This window comes from Amblyraja radiata, chromosome 1, assembly GCF_010909765.2.
Source record: "Amblyraja radiata isolate CabotCenter1 chromosome 1, sAmbRad1.1.pri, whole genome shotgun sequence".
In the NCBI taxonomy this organism is placed as follows: domain Eukaryota; kingdom Metazoa; phylum Chordata; class Chondrichthyes; order Rajiformes; family Rajidae; genus Amblyraja; species Amblyraja radiata.
Window position 1 is genome coordinate 116019321 of NC_045956.1, and position 19769 is coordinate 116039089.

Below are 19769 nucleotides of genomic sequence, written 5' to 3' on the forward strand. Positions count from 1 at the left end.
GCAATACCTCTCAAAGTCAGCAAGATGATCCTCTCTCCCATTGAACAGTGGGTAGCTGGAGGTGGGACCCAACCCAAATAGCCAAGAATACACCTTAATTACACTGATCCTTTTCCTGGTAACTGTTCGTGTGATCTCTTTAGTCAGTCCCTTCCTGATCATGACACATGATACTACAAGGCTGCCCTTTCGTGCAACTGGCATTTCAGACAGCTGCTGGTCAACCTCTGGACTTGGAAAACTTGAAATGAAGTTCATTTCTGTCCCATGAAGGTCATTATATCACAGAGCAGCCAACTATCAGTGGTGTTCCGAGCATCAGGTTACATTTAACCTCAGCACAGCGAGGACCCGAAATAAGTACAATGTGCAAAGAAGCACTGTAAATATAGAAGTGCACGTAAAACTGCTTTGATTTAAATGCAGTGTTCTGTAAATTAGGTTGATTTCACTTTGCATTGAATGAGTATTGTATTTCTGTTTTCCCTTCTTTGTGAGCAGGTTGAGAACTGCACAGTACTTGTGGCATAACAAATATTTTACAGAATTACATCATAATCTCTCTGTCCCTTTATTTTGTGCTGTGGCAACTGAAAGCTAGCATCACATTTGCTTTCATAACTACCTTACCTACCTGTGGTGCCAACTTCGGGGATCCCAGGACTTGTACAGCAAGGACTCTGCATCTCAACAAAACCCAACACTACATTATTCATTGTACATGTCCCACTGATATTAGAACTCCCACAATGCTTCGCCTCACATTTATCCGGAATGAATTTGATTTATCATCGTTCTGCCTATCTTACTAACTTCTTAATATTTATCCTGTTGCCTCTAAGACTATCCTCTTCACTATCAATAATAACACCAATAAAAACCAGCATCTACAGTTCTTTCCTATGCATTTTGTAAGCTCAGTATGGGATTGTACAGAGTGGTATATTTGAAGGGAATATAACATGAGGATACAACATATCTCAATTTATCAAATAAGTACCCACGATAAATCATATAATAAACGATTCATTTGATATGGACATTTTCCCATATGTTGGGTTTTTCTGCGCCAAGATCCTCATAGTATTAACTGATGTGTTGCAGAAGGGACTGTTTAATTGTTGCCATGACAGCCCATTAGTCAATGAAGGGATATCTGACAATTACTTCCTGCAGTGGTGAGGTGAGACATTTTTTTGGTGCATTGCAGATGAGTTTTCCTCCATGTGAGTGACCTTCCTATTAGTTTTCTTGGGTAACTGATTGTTTGGTTTCTATGATGCTGCCTTAGCTTTCTGGGGTTGAAACCAAACTGGATAGGCTACTCTATGAAGGGTGATCATGCCTGTTGCTGAACCAGCTAACCAGCTAATGGTACCTGATACTTTTGACATTTGGAAGGAACCGGACCCATACAAAATGAGGATAGCTATTACTTTATTTGCCATACAAAGAGAAATCATGACACTGGAAAATATCTGCAACTAGTGAGGTCAACAAATGCACAATGATGAGTTGGAATTATCAGGCACAGATCTCTGCACAAAAGTCACATTCAACATGCTTCAATCCTCAGCTTGATTAGTTAATCCCATTATTAGTTAAACCCATTTGTTAATTGAGAAAATTGTTTAAATTGGTGCTCAAGATTCTGAAGAGTATTTACACACCGGAGAAGAAAGCTTGATGAATACAAATATGAATAGTTATGGGGTTGGGAGGTCAGGTGTTGAATGGATGACAGTAAAATAAAATGCAGATGTCTGCAACTTTTAAATATTAATGCAATTTAAAAAAAATTACAGACCATGGATTAAATGAGGTTGATGATTTTGTTTGCCAATACCTCAATCACACTTGTCTAATATAAAAGAGAAAGCTGTCATAGGCAGAAAGCTTATTTATTTAAGAATACTGGAACAATACGTTGATACTGGATAGACTTGGTTTATACTCTCTAGAATTTAGGAGATTGAGAGGGGATCTTATAGAAACTTACAAAATTCTTAAGGGGTTGGACAGGCTAGATGCAGGAAGATTGCACCCGATGTTGGGGAAGTCCAGGACAAGGGGTCACAGCTTAAGGATAAGGGGGAAATCCTTTAAAACCGAGATGAGAAGAACCCTTTTTCACACAGAGTGGTGAATCTCTGGAACTCTCTGCCACAGAGGGTAGTCGAGGCCAGTTCATTGGCTATATTTAAGAGGGAGTTAGATGTGGCCCTTGTGGCTAAGGGGATCAGAGGGTATGGAGAGAAGGCAGGTACGGGATACTGTGTTGGATGATCAGCCATGATCATATTGAATGGCGGTGCAGGCTCGAAGGGCCGAATGGCCTACTCCTGCACCTAGTTTCTATATCCGGTGTCTTTGTGTAACCCTCACTAAAAGCAAACACTCGTGCAACAAGCTCTTAGGAAGATAAAGGGCATGTATCATTATAAGATAATATGAACACAAGAGCAAGGATAGAGTCATAGAGTGATACAGTGTGGAAACAGGCCCTTCAGCCCAACTTGCCCACACCGGCTAACATATCCCAGCTTGGCTTGTCTCACCTGCCTGCGTTTGGTCCATATCCCTCCAAACCTGTCCTATCCATGCATGTCTTGGTATATATGTACAAGGCCTTGTTGAGACACCATCTGGAATGTTTGTACAGTATTTGCCTCAATACCTGATAAACAAAAATGTTCTAGACAATGGAGGGAGTGTAACCAAAGTTCACTAGCTGGATTCCTGGCAGGGCAGGACTGAGATAAGGAAATATTTGGTTAGTTTCACTGGAGTTTAGGAGAATGGGAGAGGATCATATTAAAATTCTTTTTACAAAAAAATTTACAAGAGTAGACAAAAGCGATAAAAGATCGATGTTCCTGATGACATGGAGATTAACAGAAATGTCTTCAGTGTAGGGATGATGTATTTTCAAGTGAAGAAATGTCCATCATTCTGCACCACAGAGAGCAGTGGAGACCATCATTAAATATATACAAGAAAAAAGTAAATATATTTAATATACAGTACAAGGGATCAACACATAAGGGGAGGTCAGGGACAGGATATCAAAGTGAATGATCAGCCACAATCATTTTGAATTGTGGAGCAGGTCTAAAGGGTTCAAAGACCTACACCTGCTCTTATCTTCTTTCAACAGCTTCAACTGGCTTCAACAACCTTTAGACTTGCTTCTCTCAAAACATCAAGGACATTTCCATTTAATGACCACCAAGGGCGCTGGGGACATGGCAACCCTGCCAGCAGTTTGTTCGTTTTTTTAATCGTTTTGTTATTTTTAGCGCTTGTTAAAAGTTTGTTTTATTGTACTTCGGTTTGTTTTATGTGGGGGGAGGGGATCGAAGGAAACTTTTTTTCAGGTTCCTACCTTGTGATCAATTTTCGGATCACATTCTCTGGGCTCTGCGGCCTTCCATCACTGGAGCTGGAGGCCTCCTCGGACTGTCGTGAGCCCCTCTGCGGGGCGCGGACTTAACATCAGAGCGGATCAAGCTTGCCTGGGATCGCTCCCACTGCGGCCTGCGGACTTTACCATCAAGAGCTCGCAGTCTCGGGAGAGGCTGGTCGGGAGCTACAACGCCACGGAAGGCTCGACCAGCCCCGACGCGAGGTTTGATCGCCCAGCGGGGGGAGAGCTGACAACTCCCCGATGCAGGAGCTGATTGCCTCGACGTGGAGGGCCCGAACGCCACCGGCTACGGGAGTCAAGACCGTCCCGTCAACGGGGGCTCGAGGCCCACGACCAAGGACGAACAAAAGGAAGGATTTGAACATTATTTCGCCTCCCATCACAGTGAGGAATGTGTAGGAGTCACCGTGGTGGATGTTCATGTTAAAATGTGTTTTTGAGTCTGTTGCTTTTAATTGTATGACTGACCTGGCCAGTGAAATTCCTCATATGTTGCAAAACATACTTAGCGAATAATTTCTGATTCTGATATACAATATAATGATCCTAAATTTCTGCCTGGTGACAGAAAATAGAATAGTTGTTTGAACCTAAGTCATAAGGGAATATTTTTTATCCAGTTTAAATAACAAAATGATATTGATTGTTTGAATTAAAATATATTTATGGAAAAACAGATAAAATGTGGCAATATGTCTTATGTGTCATGCTGTAGAATAATGTAACACATACCTGGCATTAAAACAACCTACTCCACACACCAAAATCAGATAACCCTACTCAGATAATAATACATGTTCGCTTTGTGATACACGTTGAATGTTAAATACTGCTACTAATGGAAAATACCAAATGGACTGCATTATTATTTTACCAATTAATGTTTTGTGCCATGTGAAATGTTGGAGGAATAACTATGCAGAATAATGTACAATGTTGTGCATAAGCATTACTTAGAGAAATTATTACAGTACAATAATACAAATTTAGTCAAATTTGATAAAAAATTGGAAAATTCATTCTGAAGGTACAAATTCAGAAGGTCTTATCTTTATGACTGTGGAGTTTAGTGAATACCACCATCCATGCCATGTGTACCATACAATTCCGTCATCTGTATTTGCATTGAAAGGTCCTCTATTGTAATAATGTCCATTCAAGTTAGCAGAGTGACATCTGTAAAATCAACATGTTACATTTTTAAACATCTAGAAAACTATAAAAAAGAATAACCCTTCAATGCAGTCAATTTAAATTAACAACCCCGTAAATGCAGTGTATCCCAAATAAATTAGATTTTGCAGCCTAAATTTAATGGAAAATATTCATCCCAAAATGTCGCCTATCCATTCCTTCCATAGATGCTGCCTGAACCGCTGAGTTACCCGAGCATTTTGTTTTATGTAAGATAAACAGCATCTGCAATTCCTGTGTTCAAGAAGGAACTGCAGATGCTGGAAAATCGAAGGTACACAAAAATGCTGGAGAAACTCAGTGGGTGCAGCAGCATCTATGGAACGAAGGAAATAGGTAACGTTTCGGCCCGAAACGTTACCCATTTCCTTCGCTCCATAGATGCTGCTGCACCTGCTGAGTTTCTCCAGCATTTTTGTGTATCTGCAATTCCTTGTGTCTGCAGATTATTTGTATTGGGTAATGCTATGTTAGGCATTCACCTAGAAACTAATAGCTGGGAAGTAACTGCAACATTTATTTAATAGCATGTAAGACCAACTATGATCATGTTTTTAATTGTTTTGTTTGTACAGTATTTATCGGTTATTTCTCTTTGAATGCTGCGATTCTCCGTCATATTTCTTTATACCCATTTGTTATTCATCTTAAATTTTACATCCCCGTTACCGAAGTTGTGAATGCAGATGGTTACTGGTTGATGCAATGCCGATGTAAACTTGTTCACCAAACCTGCAGTTCGACTTAGGAGGTAGGTAGGGTTAAACTAGAGACAAGATGCTTATTTAATAACAGGAGGTAATTTTATAATTAAAAGTCAGAGTTTAGGACAGGAATGTGTCTTTTGCTTGTGTCTCCATTCCAGTGCTGCCAAATTGGCTTCAATCTCACGGTTGGGAACATCATTAATCAAGTTCATGTAGGGTGCAATGTACTTCATAATAAAGATAGCAGGGCTGATTGAATTACTCATATGAAAACTCATTCCCAACATGCCTTCCCCATCCAATGTCATCAGCTATATTTAGGTCACAAACTATGTTCCAAATAGATCTCAATAGAAGCTTGCAGCCAAAGTAAGGACTTGATTTATTTCAGTCTTGGTTCATTTCCTGCCGCCCTACTACACCCATAACCAACTAACACGGTATGCCATAATGTCGCTGAAAATTCTGGTTCGCCTACCCCTTAATAATTACCATCTTAATTTATTTATTTTATTAATGTATTGATGGAGTTAATACAACAAACGTAATAGTTATATCCCATTATTAGCAATGATGGAAGACATTGAGAGGCAGCCATTTTGTGCAAGGTTGCATTCGAAGGGTCAGACCAAGAAAAGATGGAGTGTAATCTTCTGCAAAAGTTTCCATCAAATCATTTGGTGTTTGTATTAATTCTATAGCTATCATGTCATTTTCTGGTTCCAACTCTAAAATCGCTTTATATATTAAATTCAGTTTCAGTTTCTTATGGTGATTTAAAAAAAACTAGATTGTTGCTTGAAATCTGACATTGACAGAAGATTTTGAATATGCTCAACAGGTCAGGCAGCATCTGTGGAGAGAAGAACAGGGTAAAGTCTTCTCATTCTTATGAAAGGTATCATTAATTTTGTTTCTCGCTCCACTGGTAGCTTCTGTTTTTATTAGAATAGACTAAAAGGGAACTATAAGGCCAGACTTCAGTAAATAATGTGTCTTAAATGATCCCTGGAAAATATCTAACTGAAAAGAGTTTTGGCAAATCTGCAAGCATCTGAGGCTGTTGCTTAACATGCATATTGTGGATGCATTACGCAGATGAATGGATTCTTAAAATTCAGTTAAAATCTGGTACACTGGCTTCCCAGGGAGTCTGATTGGAAGATCTTTGGGATTGGAAGAAACACTATCAGCAGCCACTGACTGTTGAAAAATTAGTAATTTGTCTGTCTTGACTTCAAAGCACTCCTAAAGTCACTGCCTATCGTTCCCCCTAACATGCACCATTGTCTTCCAAACTCCTTGCATTTCATGAAGTTCCTTGAAATTCATTACCACCAAAGCAACAAGGAATTTAAAGGAATTTGAAGTCAAATGTGTTTATTTACCTCCTCTCAAAAGCCTGATAATGCCTAAGACAGGACCATTATGTTTTATCTTTGAATTTTATCCAAAAATAGATTAATACGTAAATAGCTTCCAGTTTCATCAGAATCATCCAAAGAAAAAACAATTCCTTGGTATTCGTAAGCAGTCTATGTGTCAGCATCCAAAGTATTTCTTTGGGATCCCGCTAAAATATTTGTTTAGGTTGCTGCTGGTCTTCTACAGACACTTGCACAGATTCTATTTGTGGTTTAGGTAAATCCAAAATGCTTGGGTCATGTCCACCCATATGTTTAGTACATCAAAAATCGATCTGAAAAGAGTCATCAATGGAGGAAATTAAAACTGGGGCTATGGAAGGCCTTCTTTGGAGGTTTGAAAGAAATGTCGAGTGTAGTGTGGACACCCTAATGCTAAACCTAACTTTCATGCAAAATTTTAGATACTGAGATTGTTTTGTTACTGCGCTATGGGATAGACACACATCATTCTAATGACATTAGACTATTCTTTTTAGCGAGACGATGATAGATATAATTGTCAATTGAGATGAATAAATCCAACTCAAAAGAAAATCTCAGCAATATATTTCAAAAAGAGTTCGGAGAAAGAAATGTCATCAATTTTCGATGGGGAAAATTAAAAATAGGCCTATTTGGGCTATGGGTATCCTCATTTGGGAATTTTAGAACAATTAAGAATGTAGTGCACTTCCTTATGCTAGACCCAACAGACATGCAAATTGGCAGATTTTTAGTTTGGTTTCCTGAGCTCTGCTCTGTGTGCAAAACATAGACATTGTGCTTTTACATATCTTTAGATTAGATTTCCAGCATCTGCAATTTTTTTGATTATCATCATCAGCTAAAATAGTCATTGTGTCTAAAATAGAGTATCCAGAACAAATTATATTTATGTCCATGCAGATTTTGCTGGAAAAAATTAAAGTGGAGGAACAACTCTATATCACATGCAGTTTTCACCTCCCCAGCATCCTTTGCAAAGTATCAATTAGAGTGGGACAACTATTCATCGTTTGAAAATGTAAACGGAGTATGCCACTTTGAATGGAAATTATCCCCTTAAAAAGAAATTATTGCCAATTCTGGTCCAATATTAATGTTGAAAGTATAAGAACTGTAAATTATGAATTTTGTCAAGAAAAATATTATTTTCAGCAACCTGTTAAACCACCATCCACCCTTGTCTTCCTTTGCACAGTTGCCATGATAACGGTCATTGTCCCTGTCCTTTGTGCTGAACTTCATGCCGTTGTGGTTGGCCCACCATTGGACCTCTGGGTGAAAAGTGCCACTCAGTGAATCCCCTGCAGTTCCAGTGTAGGCGCCAAAGCTTAAAACATATGAACTCTGTGCAAAAAAACAAAATCAATTCTCTTAATTAAAATGCACCTCCTAAACAATTTCCAGGAGTAATAATTATATTAATGTTACCTGGTGCTATTTTTGTCAAAAAAAGGTGCCAGTCGGCATACCGATTAAAAATTAAGCAACATTTATCAACATTTCTTTCCATTAATATGCACCATTATTCTATTTTGATTTTGGGACCCATTAACATAATTTAATAAACTAATATCTAAAACAGTAAAATCAATGCATGTTTAAAAAATAAAAATACTAAAAATATTAAAAGTTTGTTTTTAACCTTTTGGAGGTGTTGGTACTCCGTACTGCGCATACCGTCACAAAAAAGGAATTGATGAGACCCAAGCTCAAGGGATGGCTAGACAAATCCATGCAATTTGCTGGAGTATTGGAGTATATATCAGATCTTTGATTTTATGGATAGTAAATACTTTCAAGAACTATACAAAAATTTGGCAATTCACAGAAAGACCAACAAAAATCGGGGATATGCAGGGACAAATCAGAGGAATGCAGCATCTGACGAGGTTTGTTGGGAAAAACCTTAGAGAGATTTGGAAACAAGGAGGAAAACATTAACCTTGAGACTTTGCTTAAATGAGAACTGAGTAAGTCAGCTAGCAAAGGGGGTTGGGTACATGAGAGTGTGGTTATGATGTAAACAGCAGAGTTTTGGATAACTTCAAATTTGCAGCAAATAGAATGGAGAGGGGAGGAGACATTGGAATAGTTAAGTCTGGATGAGGGTTCAGTACCACATAAATTGAGGCAGAGATGAAGCTGGCCAATAGAGATTAGCTATCTTAATAATCGCACAGATATGAGGTCAAAACCAACTGGAGGGTAAATGTGACATTGTTACAAATAATCTGATTAGATTTCATGTGGTTAAGAGAGAAATAGAGTAATTGGCTGGAAAATCAAGTTTGTGAAAATGAGCAGAAATAATGGTTTTGGTCCTCCCAATATTTAGCTGAAGGAAATTTATGCTCGCCCTCTGGAAGTCAGGCCAAATGTTTGACCACGTAGGGCGACAGAAGGAGTAAGATATGTAGTTTGAGATAACGCTAGGTAAACTATCAGCTTTCATGTAGAAACTAACAATTTATTTTCATATGATGTTGCCAAGCACCAGCATGCAGATAAAATACAGGCCATGGGTAAGATAACTGCAAACACTGCAGGGAAGGCACTGGGGGTAAGGTGTGAAGGCACGGCTGTTGATTCCCTGATGACAAGTAGATGTGTAAAATTACATTTGGCTAATGTGGGTGGAGGTTGAAATTGCTCTGATCAACTTAGTCAAATTGCTAACGGATTGTAAAAGATGATCAGAACTTTCTCAGTATTGCAGCAGGAATGGAAAAACAACTTGATTTGGGATTTAAATAAAGATATGAAAGAAACAAGAGATCAGAAGGGTGTAATATGTGAAAGGACTTCATAGAGAGTAAAAAGCCATTGGAGATAATGCTCAGAACTAGGACCAAATAATGAGTAGATGGAAGTCTAGACAACAACTCCAGTGCACTATAGGGGTAACAAGATAAGGATTTTACATGTGTAGGTCTTGTTGCAGTTGATCTCCTGACCAAGAACAATTAAGTTCACAAGTTGAAGTAAATCGTTTACGGAGATCAAATGCTTTACTTGAAGGTGCAAGTTCAAGGCTTACCTAATATTGAGGATCATTTTAATTATGAGGGATCTATTGGCAACCTGTATGTTCCTCTTGTGATTAAAATCTGAACAGCTCATCAACAGAGGAGGTCATGCAATAGTCACACAATTGGTTGAAGAAATTTGGAAGGGGTTTCAATAAAGCAGGGAGTATTTGTGATCTTGGGGGGTGCGCAATTAGATTAGAAGGGTGATATTCAACATTAAATAAACTACATGAATGCAACTTCTTGTCATTCTTTCACCATTAAATGAAGTGGCCCATAGCAGTACTCATATAGTTGGATTAATTTGATCCATACAAAATTGGAAAATACTGTATATTCCTTCAGGATGCCCATAAAACACTGTCAGTCACTATGCCCCATTTGGAAAGAATGCTGCTAGATGTCTCATGTAACCTGATTATAACCAAATGTTTAAAAAAGTACATTTATTCATCCCAATTATCCTCACCTGCTCATTTTGAACTTTGAAGTGTTTGTATTGAGCGTAGTGTTTATCACCTTCCCAATCAGTAAGATCGATTTTCATTGTGTAATCTCCTGATATAAAGAAAAAGGAAGATATATTTATTCTTCTAACCTTACTGAGTTGGGCTGTCCAATAAAAATCTCAAATTCTTAAGCAAGATTGCCAAGTTTAAAAGTAAAACACTGTAGAAATATAAGTACGGAAGTGGGTCTGGCTTATTCTGAAATCTCAGTTGGTTATGAATAATAAATAATTACTTTAAAAAAATCAATAAATTGCTTCTCAAACCAGAGTGGTAAAGCTTTTCCTGTTAACATCTTCTTAAGAAGGGGAGAGATTTTTTTTACTCTTTGGTGTTTTGAGAAGAGGTTGAGGTGGAGAAGCGCAGTGCTTACCGCCAAGCAGGAGCCAGTTTTATTCTCAGTTGTCCATTGGTGAAGATTTAACTCGGCTAGTTTGTGAACATATTGCAAATGGCCCAACCACTAATGCAATAGCATGCAATACCAATGCACAGAATGTAACTTCAATTATATTACTGAAAGTTAGGTTGTAAAAATGCATTTGACGGACTCAGGAATTGCCTGGACTCTAGAAAGGAAGAGGGAAAGAAATAGTTGACCTGGCAAGGCATCTCCTCGAAGGTAATATCAAGGAACTCCAGATGCTGGTTTATATCAAAGACGGACATGAAGTGCTAGAGTAACTCAGTGGGTCATGCAGCATCTCTGGAGAAAATGCAGCTGCACAACTATCATGTTCTTGGCTCTTGGTCCTTCAAAATATTCCAAATCGAATTTAAACTGGAGGTGGCAGAGGGTGGACTTGAGCAAAAAAGGATTCTTGGAAAAGAGCTACCTTAAATTTAGTTGCGTCTAGTTGAGTAACTATAGTAGGGTGAAGACTATTTCATGCTTTAATTGTGCGGGGGAAGAATGAATTGATGTACACATCTGTCTTGGTAGCTGGTATCTCAAATTGGATCGAATTGGATCAGCCCTTGTCTGCTCTTAATAGGTTTGGTGTAGGTTTGGTAATCTATGTCGAGCTGACTATTTAACATTTTGTAAAAACAGGTCAAATGGTGAGCTTTACGTCTGTCTTGAAGAGGGTTCCACCGAGTGAATTCAGAAGTTTGGTAACAAATCGAGCTGCCTGTCTTTGGACACGTTCGATGGACAGTCGTGTATCATTTTCAGTTGTGTTTCTGGACCAAAACCATCCAGAGATTCCCAACTTCTCTGCTGGAAATGTCCCTTCCATAGTTCTTGACAATGCTGGGTCAATAAGCACACAGCAAAATCCTTGCATGCACTGCTCGCTGTTCACAAAAGACAGTGTATTTCCTTTCTATTCTACAAAGAGGATTCAAATTACATTGAAGCAGTTCGTTTAATCTTAACCGGTATTTCAATTAGAAAGAATGCAGCTCATAATAATCAAAGGTGTTGGAATGCATACCCTGTGATGTTAAATAATTCAAGTTGTCATTTCCTAACCAATATTCACCATTGATTGATTGGAAGTTTCCAAATCCTCGTTTATAATCAGACCAAACCCTGCAAAGAAATTGTGAAATATATTATTTTAAAAGTTATTTTCTTAAAAGTAAAACTAGATACTGTAAAAGATTGTGTGGCAGAAAGGGCTAACTTGTAACAGATGTTTGGACACAATTCTCTGTATTTACTGCAAATGAAGCTAGATGATCATATTTAAAAAAATGTTTACTGTGAACCAATCAGAAATGAATTGTAAAAAATAGTGCAGTAGAAATTAGATTGCATTCAACTGCTGAAAAGGTCAATGTGCAATAAGGAGGTAGTGTCATTTGAACTGTCTGTGGTAATCTTGAATGTCTTCAACCTAGCAAGAGAGAGTACACTATCATTAATTATACATGAGCATGCACATTAATTATGAATTGTACACCTGTATCCATTATTAATTATGCCTATATCTTTAATTCATTAGGTAAGAGAAGATGACTACATCTGTTTTAATTGTATTCGGATTGCATTATATTTGACTCAGAATTGCTTTGTAGAAGGATGCAAGTTAGGTGGGATTTTTGTGTTGTTTACTATGTCCCTTTAAACTCTGATGAGAGCTTTGGTGAACATTGGTAACTGCTTAAAACCAAGCTTGAAAGTAACTTTGGCCAATGGGAATGAACAATAATTTCTAAAGAAAATAAAGGAACATTTAAATAAACATTTTAACTGCAATACATAAGAAAACCTATTTTGATTAAAAGAAGGCTCCAGTATTCGGTGAAAATTGATAATCAACAAATGTAAGGAACATTTTTTTTATTTTTGTTGATTGTTTAATTCATTCCATGTGCATTTGATGGACCTGCAGGAAATGAAGGTACTGAATTCTAATCAATAAGCACAATTAAAAGCATTAAATGTTTCACACATGAGGAATGATTGGAGAGGCTGGGTCTGTTTTCCCTTCAGAGGAAGTTAAAAGGAGACATAAATAAAATATATACAATTATGGAGGTATAAATGGGTAGTCGGCAGGAAACTATTCTCAGAGGTTGATAAAAGAGAGGAGATGAGAAAGGAGATGAGATTTTAAAAGGAGATGAAAAGGAATATATTTAGTTAAAAGGTGATGAATCTGTGGAATTTATTGACAGATGTAAAGGCCAAATCAATAGATATTTTGATGGCAGAGATTGACAGATTCTTGATTAGTAAGGGTGTCAGGGGTTATGGGGTGAATGCAGGAAAATGGGGTTGAGAGGGAAAGGTAGATCAGCCATAATTGAACGATGGGCCAAATGGCCTAATTCTTCTCCTAGAACATAAACTTATGAAAACTGGAGGACAAAGAGTCAGGGTAAGAGGTGAAAGATTTAGAGGGGATTTTGATGAGAATCCTTTTCACTCAGAAATTGGTTAATATTTGTAATACACTGCTGCCTGAGGACTGGTGGAAGCAGAGTTGCTGACAGCATTTAAAAAGAGTCTACAGGAGCAATTTAATTGCCTCGGCATGGGGGGTGAAAGATGAGATTCATTACTGATGAGCACCCACTGGTCAGAGGGGACCTGGTGGGCTGAATGGCTTGTTTCCCTGTTGCTTGACGCTATGATTATCAAACCAAGATACTGTACACTAATTGCATTTTTGCAAGAAACTAATGACATTGCCTTCACAAATATCTAGACTCCTAATACAAGAATTGTTTGGTCAAGACAGTGAAATTTTTTTTTATCATAAGCACCATCTCAGATCTTGAGGGAGGTAGAGATCTTAAGCATAAGAGACTAGGCATCATAGTGGCATAATGGTAGAGCTGCTGACTTACAGCGGCAGACACCTGGGTTCGATCCTGACTATGGGTGCTGTCTGTACAGAGTTTGTACGTTTTCCCTGTGACCACATAGGTTTTCTCCGGGTGCTGTGGTTTCCTCCCACATTCCAAAGACGTATACATGCTTGTAGGTTAATTGGCCGGTAAAATTTGTAAATTGTCCCTAGTGTGTAGGATAGTGTTAGTGATCGCTGGTCGGCATGGACTTGGTGGACCAAATGACCCGTTTCCTCACTGTATCTCTAAAGTCAAGAAGTCTAAAGTGTACTGCCATCTACTTTTGCTGAATTTGCCTTTAATTTGCTTGGGATCTTTGTAATAACATCAACCGCCATATATTTTCACTGAGGTTGTTTTAATAAATTACGATAGTCTTTACTTTCCTGTGAAACAATTCTCTATAAATGAAGCACATCATGGTTAGCTCTAAGCCTTGTATTCATAAAACATCGACTCATTTTTTCCACTCTTAAAAGGTGCTCTGAATAATTTATTGCTCACATCCTGACCAATTGTATCGGCAGAACTTTACAAGCGCCTCTTGGAATCCAGACCAGCGAAGTAGAGCTCTTTAGCCCAGTGCTTTATTATTGATGATCAGTTTGAATTTCACCAGCACTATTCAGCTTCATCTATCCTGGAATCCTTTTCTAAACATTAATATATAGCCAAGCTTGTGTAGTGAGTTTAAATTACATCGGCGAGTCAAGGGCACATGGTAAAACTAGTCAATGGAAATCAGTGGAAAGACTTACTGTATGGTCGTATTTTCATTAAGAGGGAAAGAGGCCATTTAGTCCATTGAAACTATGCTGGGAAAGAGATCACTCCCATTCCCCACCTTTTTCCCCCCTATAAACTATACCTAAACTATACATGCTCATCAACTCCCTTCAGATAGAAGGGGCAGCTGAGTGTGCCTACCAATTTACCTACAAACCAGCATGTCTTTGGTTGAGGGAGAAAACCATTTGTTAACTGGGAGAACATGCAAACCGCACACCAAAGATCACCTGTGCTGTGAGGCAGCAGTTCAGTCGCTGCGTCATTGTGCCATACATATCGAAACCCCAGGAGTTCCACTGAACAGTGCCTTTTGACAAATATGGGGACATACACAATCCTTCTGATAAAGACACAAAATAGACCTCGACAATATTCCAGATGTGGCAAGTAATATTTGCAGCACAGAAACATTAGGGAGCGGCCATCTTCAAAATGAGGGAATCTACCTACCTCCACCTGACATTCAACATTACCATTCAGTATCAAAAACGCTGGAAGCTTAATTGACAAGAAATCTAATAGTAGCAGCCATGTAAATACTGTCACTACAAAAACAAAAGGCCAGAAGTTGGGCATCATCAAAAGTGTATTTGCTTTTGGACTTCCCAATCTACAAAGCACAAGCCAGAAGTTGGAAAGAATATTCTCCATTTAGTTACTTGAGTGCCGCTCCAGCAACATAAGTAATTCATCACCATCCAGAATAAGTAATCAGCTCAACTCACCAGCCTGAAACATTCAGTCTAATCACCACCAGTACACCAGTTTTCAATGTGTGTCATTAACAAATAACAGCAATGCACCAAAGCACTTTTGACACCATGTTCCAAATTCATGGTCTCTGCCATGCAGATGGACAAGGACAGATAGCACATGGCAACGTCACCACTTGCAAGTTCTCCTCCAAGTCACACACTCAAAAAGGCTGGCAGTATCATCAACGACCCACACCATCCTGGCCACACACTCATCTCCCTGCTACCTTCAGGTAGAAGGTACAGGAGCCTGAAGACTGCAACAACCAGGTTCAGGAATAGCTACTTCCCCACAGCCATCAGGCTATTAAACCTGGCTCGGACAAAACTCTGATCATTAATAACCCATTATCTGTTATTTGCACTTTATCAGTCTATTTATTCATGTGTTTATATTTATATAATGGTATATGGACACACTGATCTGTTTTGTAGTAAATGCCTACTATGTTCTGTGTGCTGAAGTAAAGCAAGAATTTCATTGTCCTATCTGGGACACATGACAATAAACTCACTTGAACTTGAACTCTCCTAATATCAAGATATTACATCATTGTTACTGGGTCTAAATACTGGAATTCTTAGCCCAACAGATCTTGTACTTTTAATCTCAATCTTCGGAGATGCTGCCTGACTTGCGGAGTTACTCCAGCACTTTGTGTCTATTTTTTTCAAAACCAGCCTCTGCAGTTCCTTGTTTCTAGTTCTTGTACTTGTAACTTCAGTAAAAGTTCAAGCAGCTGTTCAAGAAGCCAGTTCTCCACCACCTTCTCAAGAGCAATGAAATAACAAAACTAAACTAGCTTGGCAATAAACGTTGGGTGTGTTAGTGCTGTTCACATTCCATTGTCAAATTTTAAGGAAATTATTTCCAGATGTGAATTTCAAATGATCAGTTAGGATTGTTGTAGAAATTTTAATTGTTGCTTGTTTCCAAATGCTTCTGAACCATTTATATTAAATACATTATTAATTAAATATTAATGAAGACAATCTTTAAGCAAAATATTTAAAGTCAAATTGTGATATGATGTATTTCAATTTCTAAGTAAAGTTTGTTTTAAAACAAAAATGCAAAAGCAAGTTGTTTCCTGTTACACTAAACCGTCTTAATGTTAACAACATTGTGAGGCAAGATTTCATATCATATCAATACGTAAAATAAATAAATCTTGTATTCACTTTTATAAGTTCTGATAGTGGGACAGAGAACGGGGATACAGAAGTGTACTTTTGCTGAAGCTGGATTTTGTTTCATAGAAAAGACACAAAGTGCTGGAGTAGCTCTGCAGGTCAGGCAGCATCTCAAGAGAATATGGAAAGGCACCATTTCACATCAGAACCCTTCTTCAGACTGACTGTTATAGAAGAGTCCCAATCTGAAACGTCTCCTATCCATGTTCTCTTGAGATACGATCTGACCCATTGAGTTACTCCAGGACTTTGTGTCTTTCTTTGTAAACCCAGATCTGCAGTTCCTTGTTTCTACTTTATATTTCATTGTAGCCACTTCAACAAAAAAAGATTTGGTACAAATTTATAAATTACTTCTCTCTCTTTGCAACATTTAAAATACCTGTAACTGATCACATTTTAATGCAATTACGATTTAGCAGTAAATTTCAAATTGATGTATCATACAGGAAAAACATTCAATTCTTTTCGGAGGTTAGTCAATTGAAGTTACATCTTAAGAAACATTTTACACACAAAAGCTATGAAAGTTTTAGCATAATTATAGTAACTATAGAAATTCTGATTGCAGAAATTTCAGGTTTAAGCAGATTTTGGTAAAGTAAATTGATTAGTGTCACTTGAATAGGAATCTTGAAAGCTTCCACCTTAATAAAGAAGGAACAATAATACTAGAATGGGTTCAATAAGTAGCAATGGTGGTAAAATTAATATCCTCATCCATCAGATATATTATGCAGAAAAATCTTTGAAGTGTATTAACTAAAGAATTTGTTTTTAAAAGTGCCAAACCTGTCAAAATTTTCACTGCCATCAGTTCGTCTTTGAACGACAGTCCAGCCACCACCTTCTGTCATGTCACAGTGCACGAGAAAGCTTGTACGTGATGCCAGTGGCTGAATTCGGTAAAATCCACTATGCCTGTTACCACCGTTGTACAGCTCTGCACAATCTTCATCAAATATAAATTTGAGAATGTTATTCTGACGAGGGAAGTTGGTTGTAGAAAAATAAATGTGGTGGGGTAGGGGGAAGGGTTGGATATAGTCAGGACAGTGCTGAAGAAAGATAAGGGAGAAATGGATCTGAGGACAAGGGAAAGGAAGAGGAGGCAACAGTGGGCTACATGGAGCTCCATGCTGGTGGCCTGATCAAGGACGAATCTCACCCCAGCCTCACTCCCTCTTCTACCTTTTTCCATCAGATAAGAGGTACAACAATGTGAAAACGCATACCTCTAGATTTTAAGTTTTCCTTTGGTTTTAAGAAAGGTCTCTGATAAAACATCATGAAACACAAGGGAATAACATCAGAGAATGTGGACAAATTGCAGAATTAGTCAAATAGTTAGCTGACTTCAGGACCAAAAGCAGGGGTTGAAACTAAGGATACAAAGATCAGTTCTGGAACCAGTGCTGCTCACATTTACATTATTGAGTTTGAATTTAGAATTAAAAAAACAGAATTTCTAATCTTGCAGAAGACATCCAATCAGAATTAATAGTCAACAATGAGGGGGACTGCAACAAATAGCAGGAATACGTGATTAAATGCAAAATAGGCATATTACTGATAAATGAGTTCAACGCAAATAAATGTGAGTTTGTATCTTAATAGGAAAACTAAGGGGATCACTATTTAATTGCAAGTCTAGGTGAGGTAGAGAAACAAAAAGACCCCAGATTGCAAATGCAACAAACATAAAAAAGTGGCACCTCTGAATAATAAAGTCCAAAGAAGGGAAAAACTATGATATATCTCTGGAGTAAAAAAATTAAAAAGGAGATGAATTGTGCTAAGCCCATGTTGAATGTGTGGTGATACTACACTTGGAATAGTGCACAAATCTGGTTGCCATATTATAAAAAAGGATGTGAAGTTACTTGGGAGGTGACTTACAATGATATCATCAAAAATATGATAGTATACTGAAAGGTTGGACAGGTTGAGTCTCTGCTTGGAAAAAGGCTGACAATTTACTTAATTGAGTTATTTAAAATTACGATTTATTAAAATGTGGCTACAAAGCAAATTTTACTTTAGTTTAGTGATATTGCATGAAAACAGGCCCTTTGGCCCGCTGAGTCCATGCTGACCATTGATCACCCTTTTGCACTAGTTAATTTGCCTTCAGTAAAAAAACATTATGAATTGTCCCTAGTGTGCAGGATAGAGAAGTATATGGTGATCGCTAGTTGTCGTGGACTCAATGGGCCGAAGGGCCTGTTTCTGCACTGTATCTCTAAACTAAAATTAAACTAAATATGACTGACACAAGCTAACTCACAAAATTGAGTTTTGAAAGGCAATATCATGTCAGAGCTTCAATATAATTTTTACACGGAATATCTTCCAACAATAGAGTCATAGGAGTTGAGAAAAAGGAGCAAAGAGGTCCTTCTGCAGTTGTACAGGGCCCTGGTGAGACCGCACCTGGAGTATTGTGTGTAGTTTTGGTCTCCAAATTTGAGGAAGGACATTCCTGCTATTGCGGGAGTGCAGTGTAGGTTCACCAGGTGTAACGGGTATAGCTTGTACCCAATAGCAGCACAGAATCAGGCAGGTATAGTTGGTAACAAACTTTATTACGATACTGTAACACAGAGTAGTAACACAGGAATGGGTACACCGTACTCACAGAGGCTCAGGATTGAGCGAGGGTTCCGAAGAGGGGCAGGCAGGAGACGTAGTCGGGGTAGCGGAAGGTCCGGTCACCAGGAGATCCAACACAGGATGCAAACAAACCAGCAAGGGACAGACGAAAGGAGAGTCGAAGCCAGGCAGGAAGTCGGGAAATCGCTGGAGAGTCTTGCATGAACGCTGAGAACAATCTGGCACTGTGTGAACGGTGAGGAGAGTCTATATACCGGGTTAATTGGTGATCAGAGGCAACTGAGTGCAACAGGTGAGGAGAGTTGGGCTGATGAGAGGGGAGTGGCAGGCAGGCAGGTGAAGTGGATGAGAATGAGGAGAGGACAGACTGTGACAGAACCCCCCCCCTCAAGGGACGGCTCCTGACGTCACAAAACAAAAACAAAAACAATAAAGAAAATAAACCCAATCCCACGCAGAGTTGGGTGGGAGGAGGGGGACCGGAGGAGGGCTAATGTTCGTCCGAGACATCCATGTCCGCATCCTCCTCCATAGCATCAGAGGAAAGCTCCGTCTCGTCGTCACTGGGCGCCTCAGACGGAAGAGGGGACAGAGTCTCAGGGGCGGCGACCCCTCTAGGAGTGGCGGACTTGGACGGCTGGTCGGGACGACGCCGGTGAAACTCCCTGATGAGGGAGGCGTCCAGGATGTGTCGAGCAGGAACCCAGGACCTCTCCTCTGGACCGTAACCCTCCCAATCGACCAGGTATTGGAGACCCCTCCCGCGACGGCGGGAGCGCAGGAGGCGGTGCACCGTAAAGGCGGGGCCTCCGTCGATGAGACGAGGAGGTGGAG

General features: G+C 38.9%; 1 protein-coding gene across 1 annotated transcript in view; it reads right to left on the minus strand.

Annotated features, from left to right (window-relative positions):
* Window positions 1-4066: 4066 nt before the first annotated feature.
* fgl1 (fibrinogen like 1) overlaps window positions 4067-19769 on the minus strand; it is a 31948-nt gene continuing 16245 nt past the window's right edge. Inside the window, exons 4-8 of the mRNA XM_033029487.1 lie at window positions 17115-17274; window positions 11718-11815; window positions 10239-10327; window positions 7897-8084; window positions 4067-4603 (exon numbers count right to left, since the gene is read on the minus strand). Coding sequence (XP_032885378.1) covers window positions 4444-4603; window positions 7897-8084; window positions 10239-10327; window positions 11718-11815; window positions 17115-17274 — 695 coding nt within the window. The 3' untranslated portion in view covers window positions 4067-4443. The remainder of the gene's footprint in view (window positions 4604-7896; window positions 8085-10238; window positions 10328-11717; window positions 11816-17114; window positions 17275-19769) is intronic.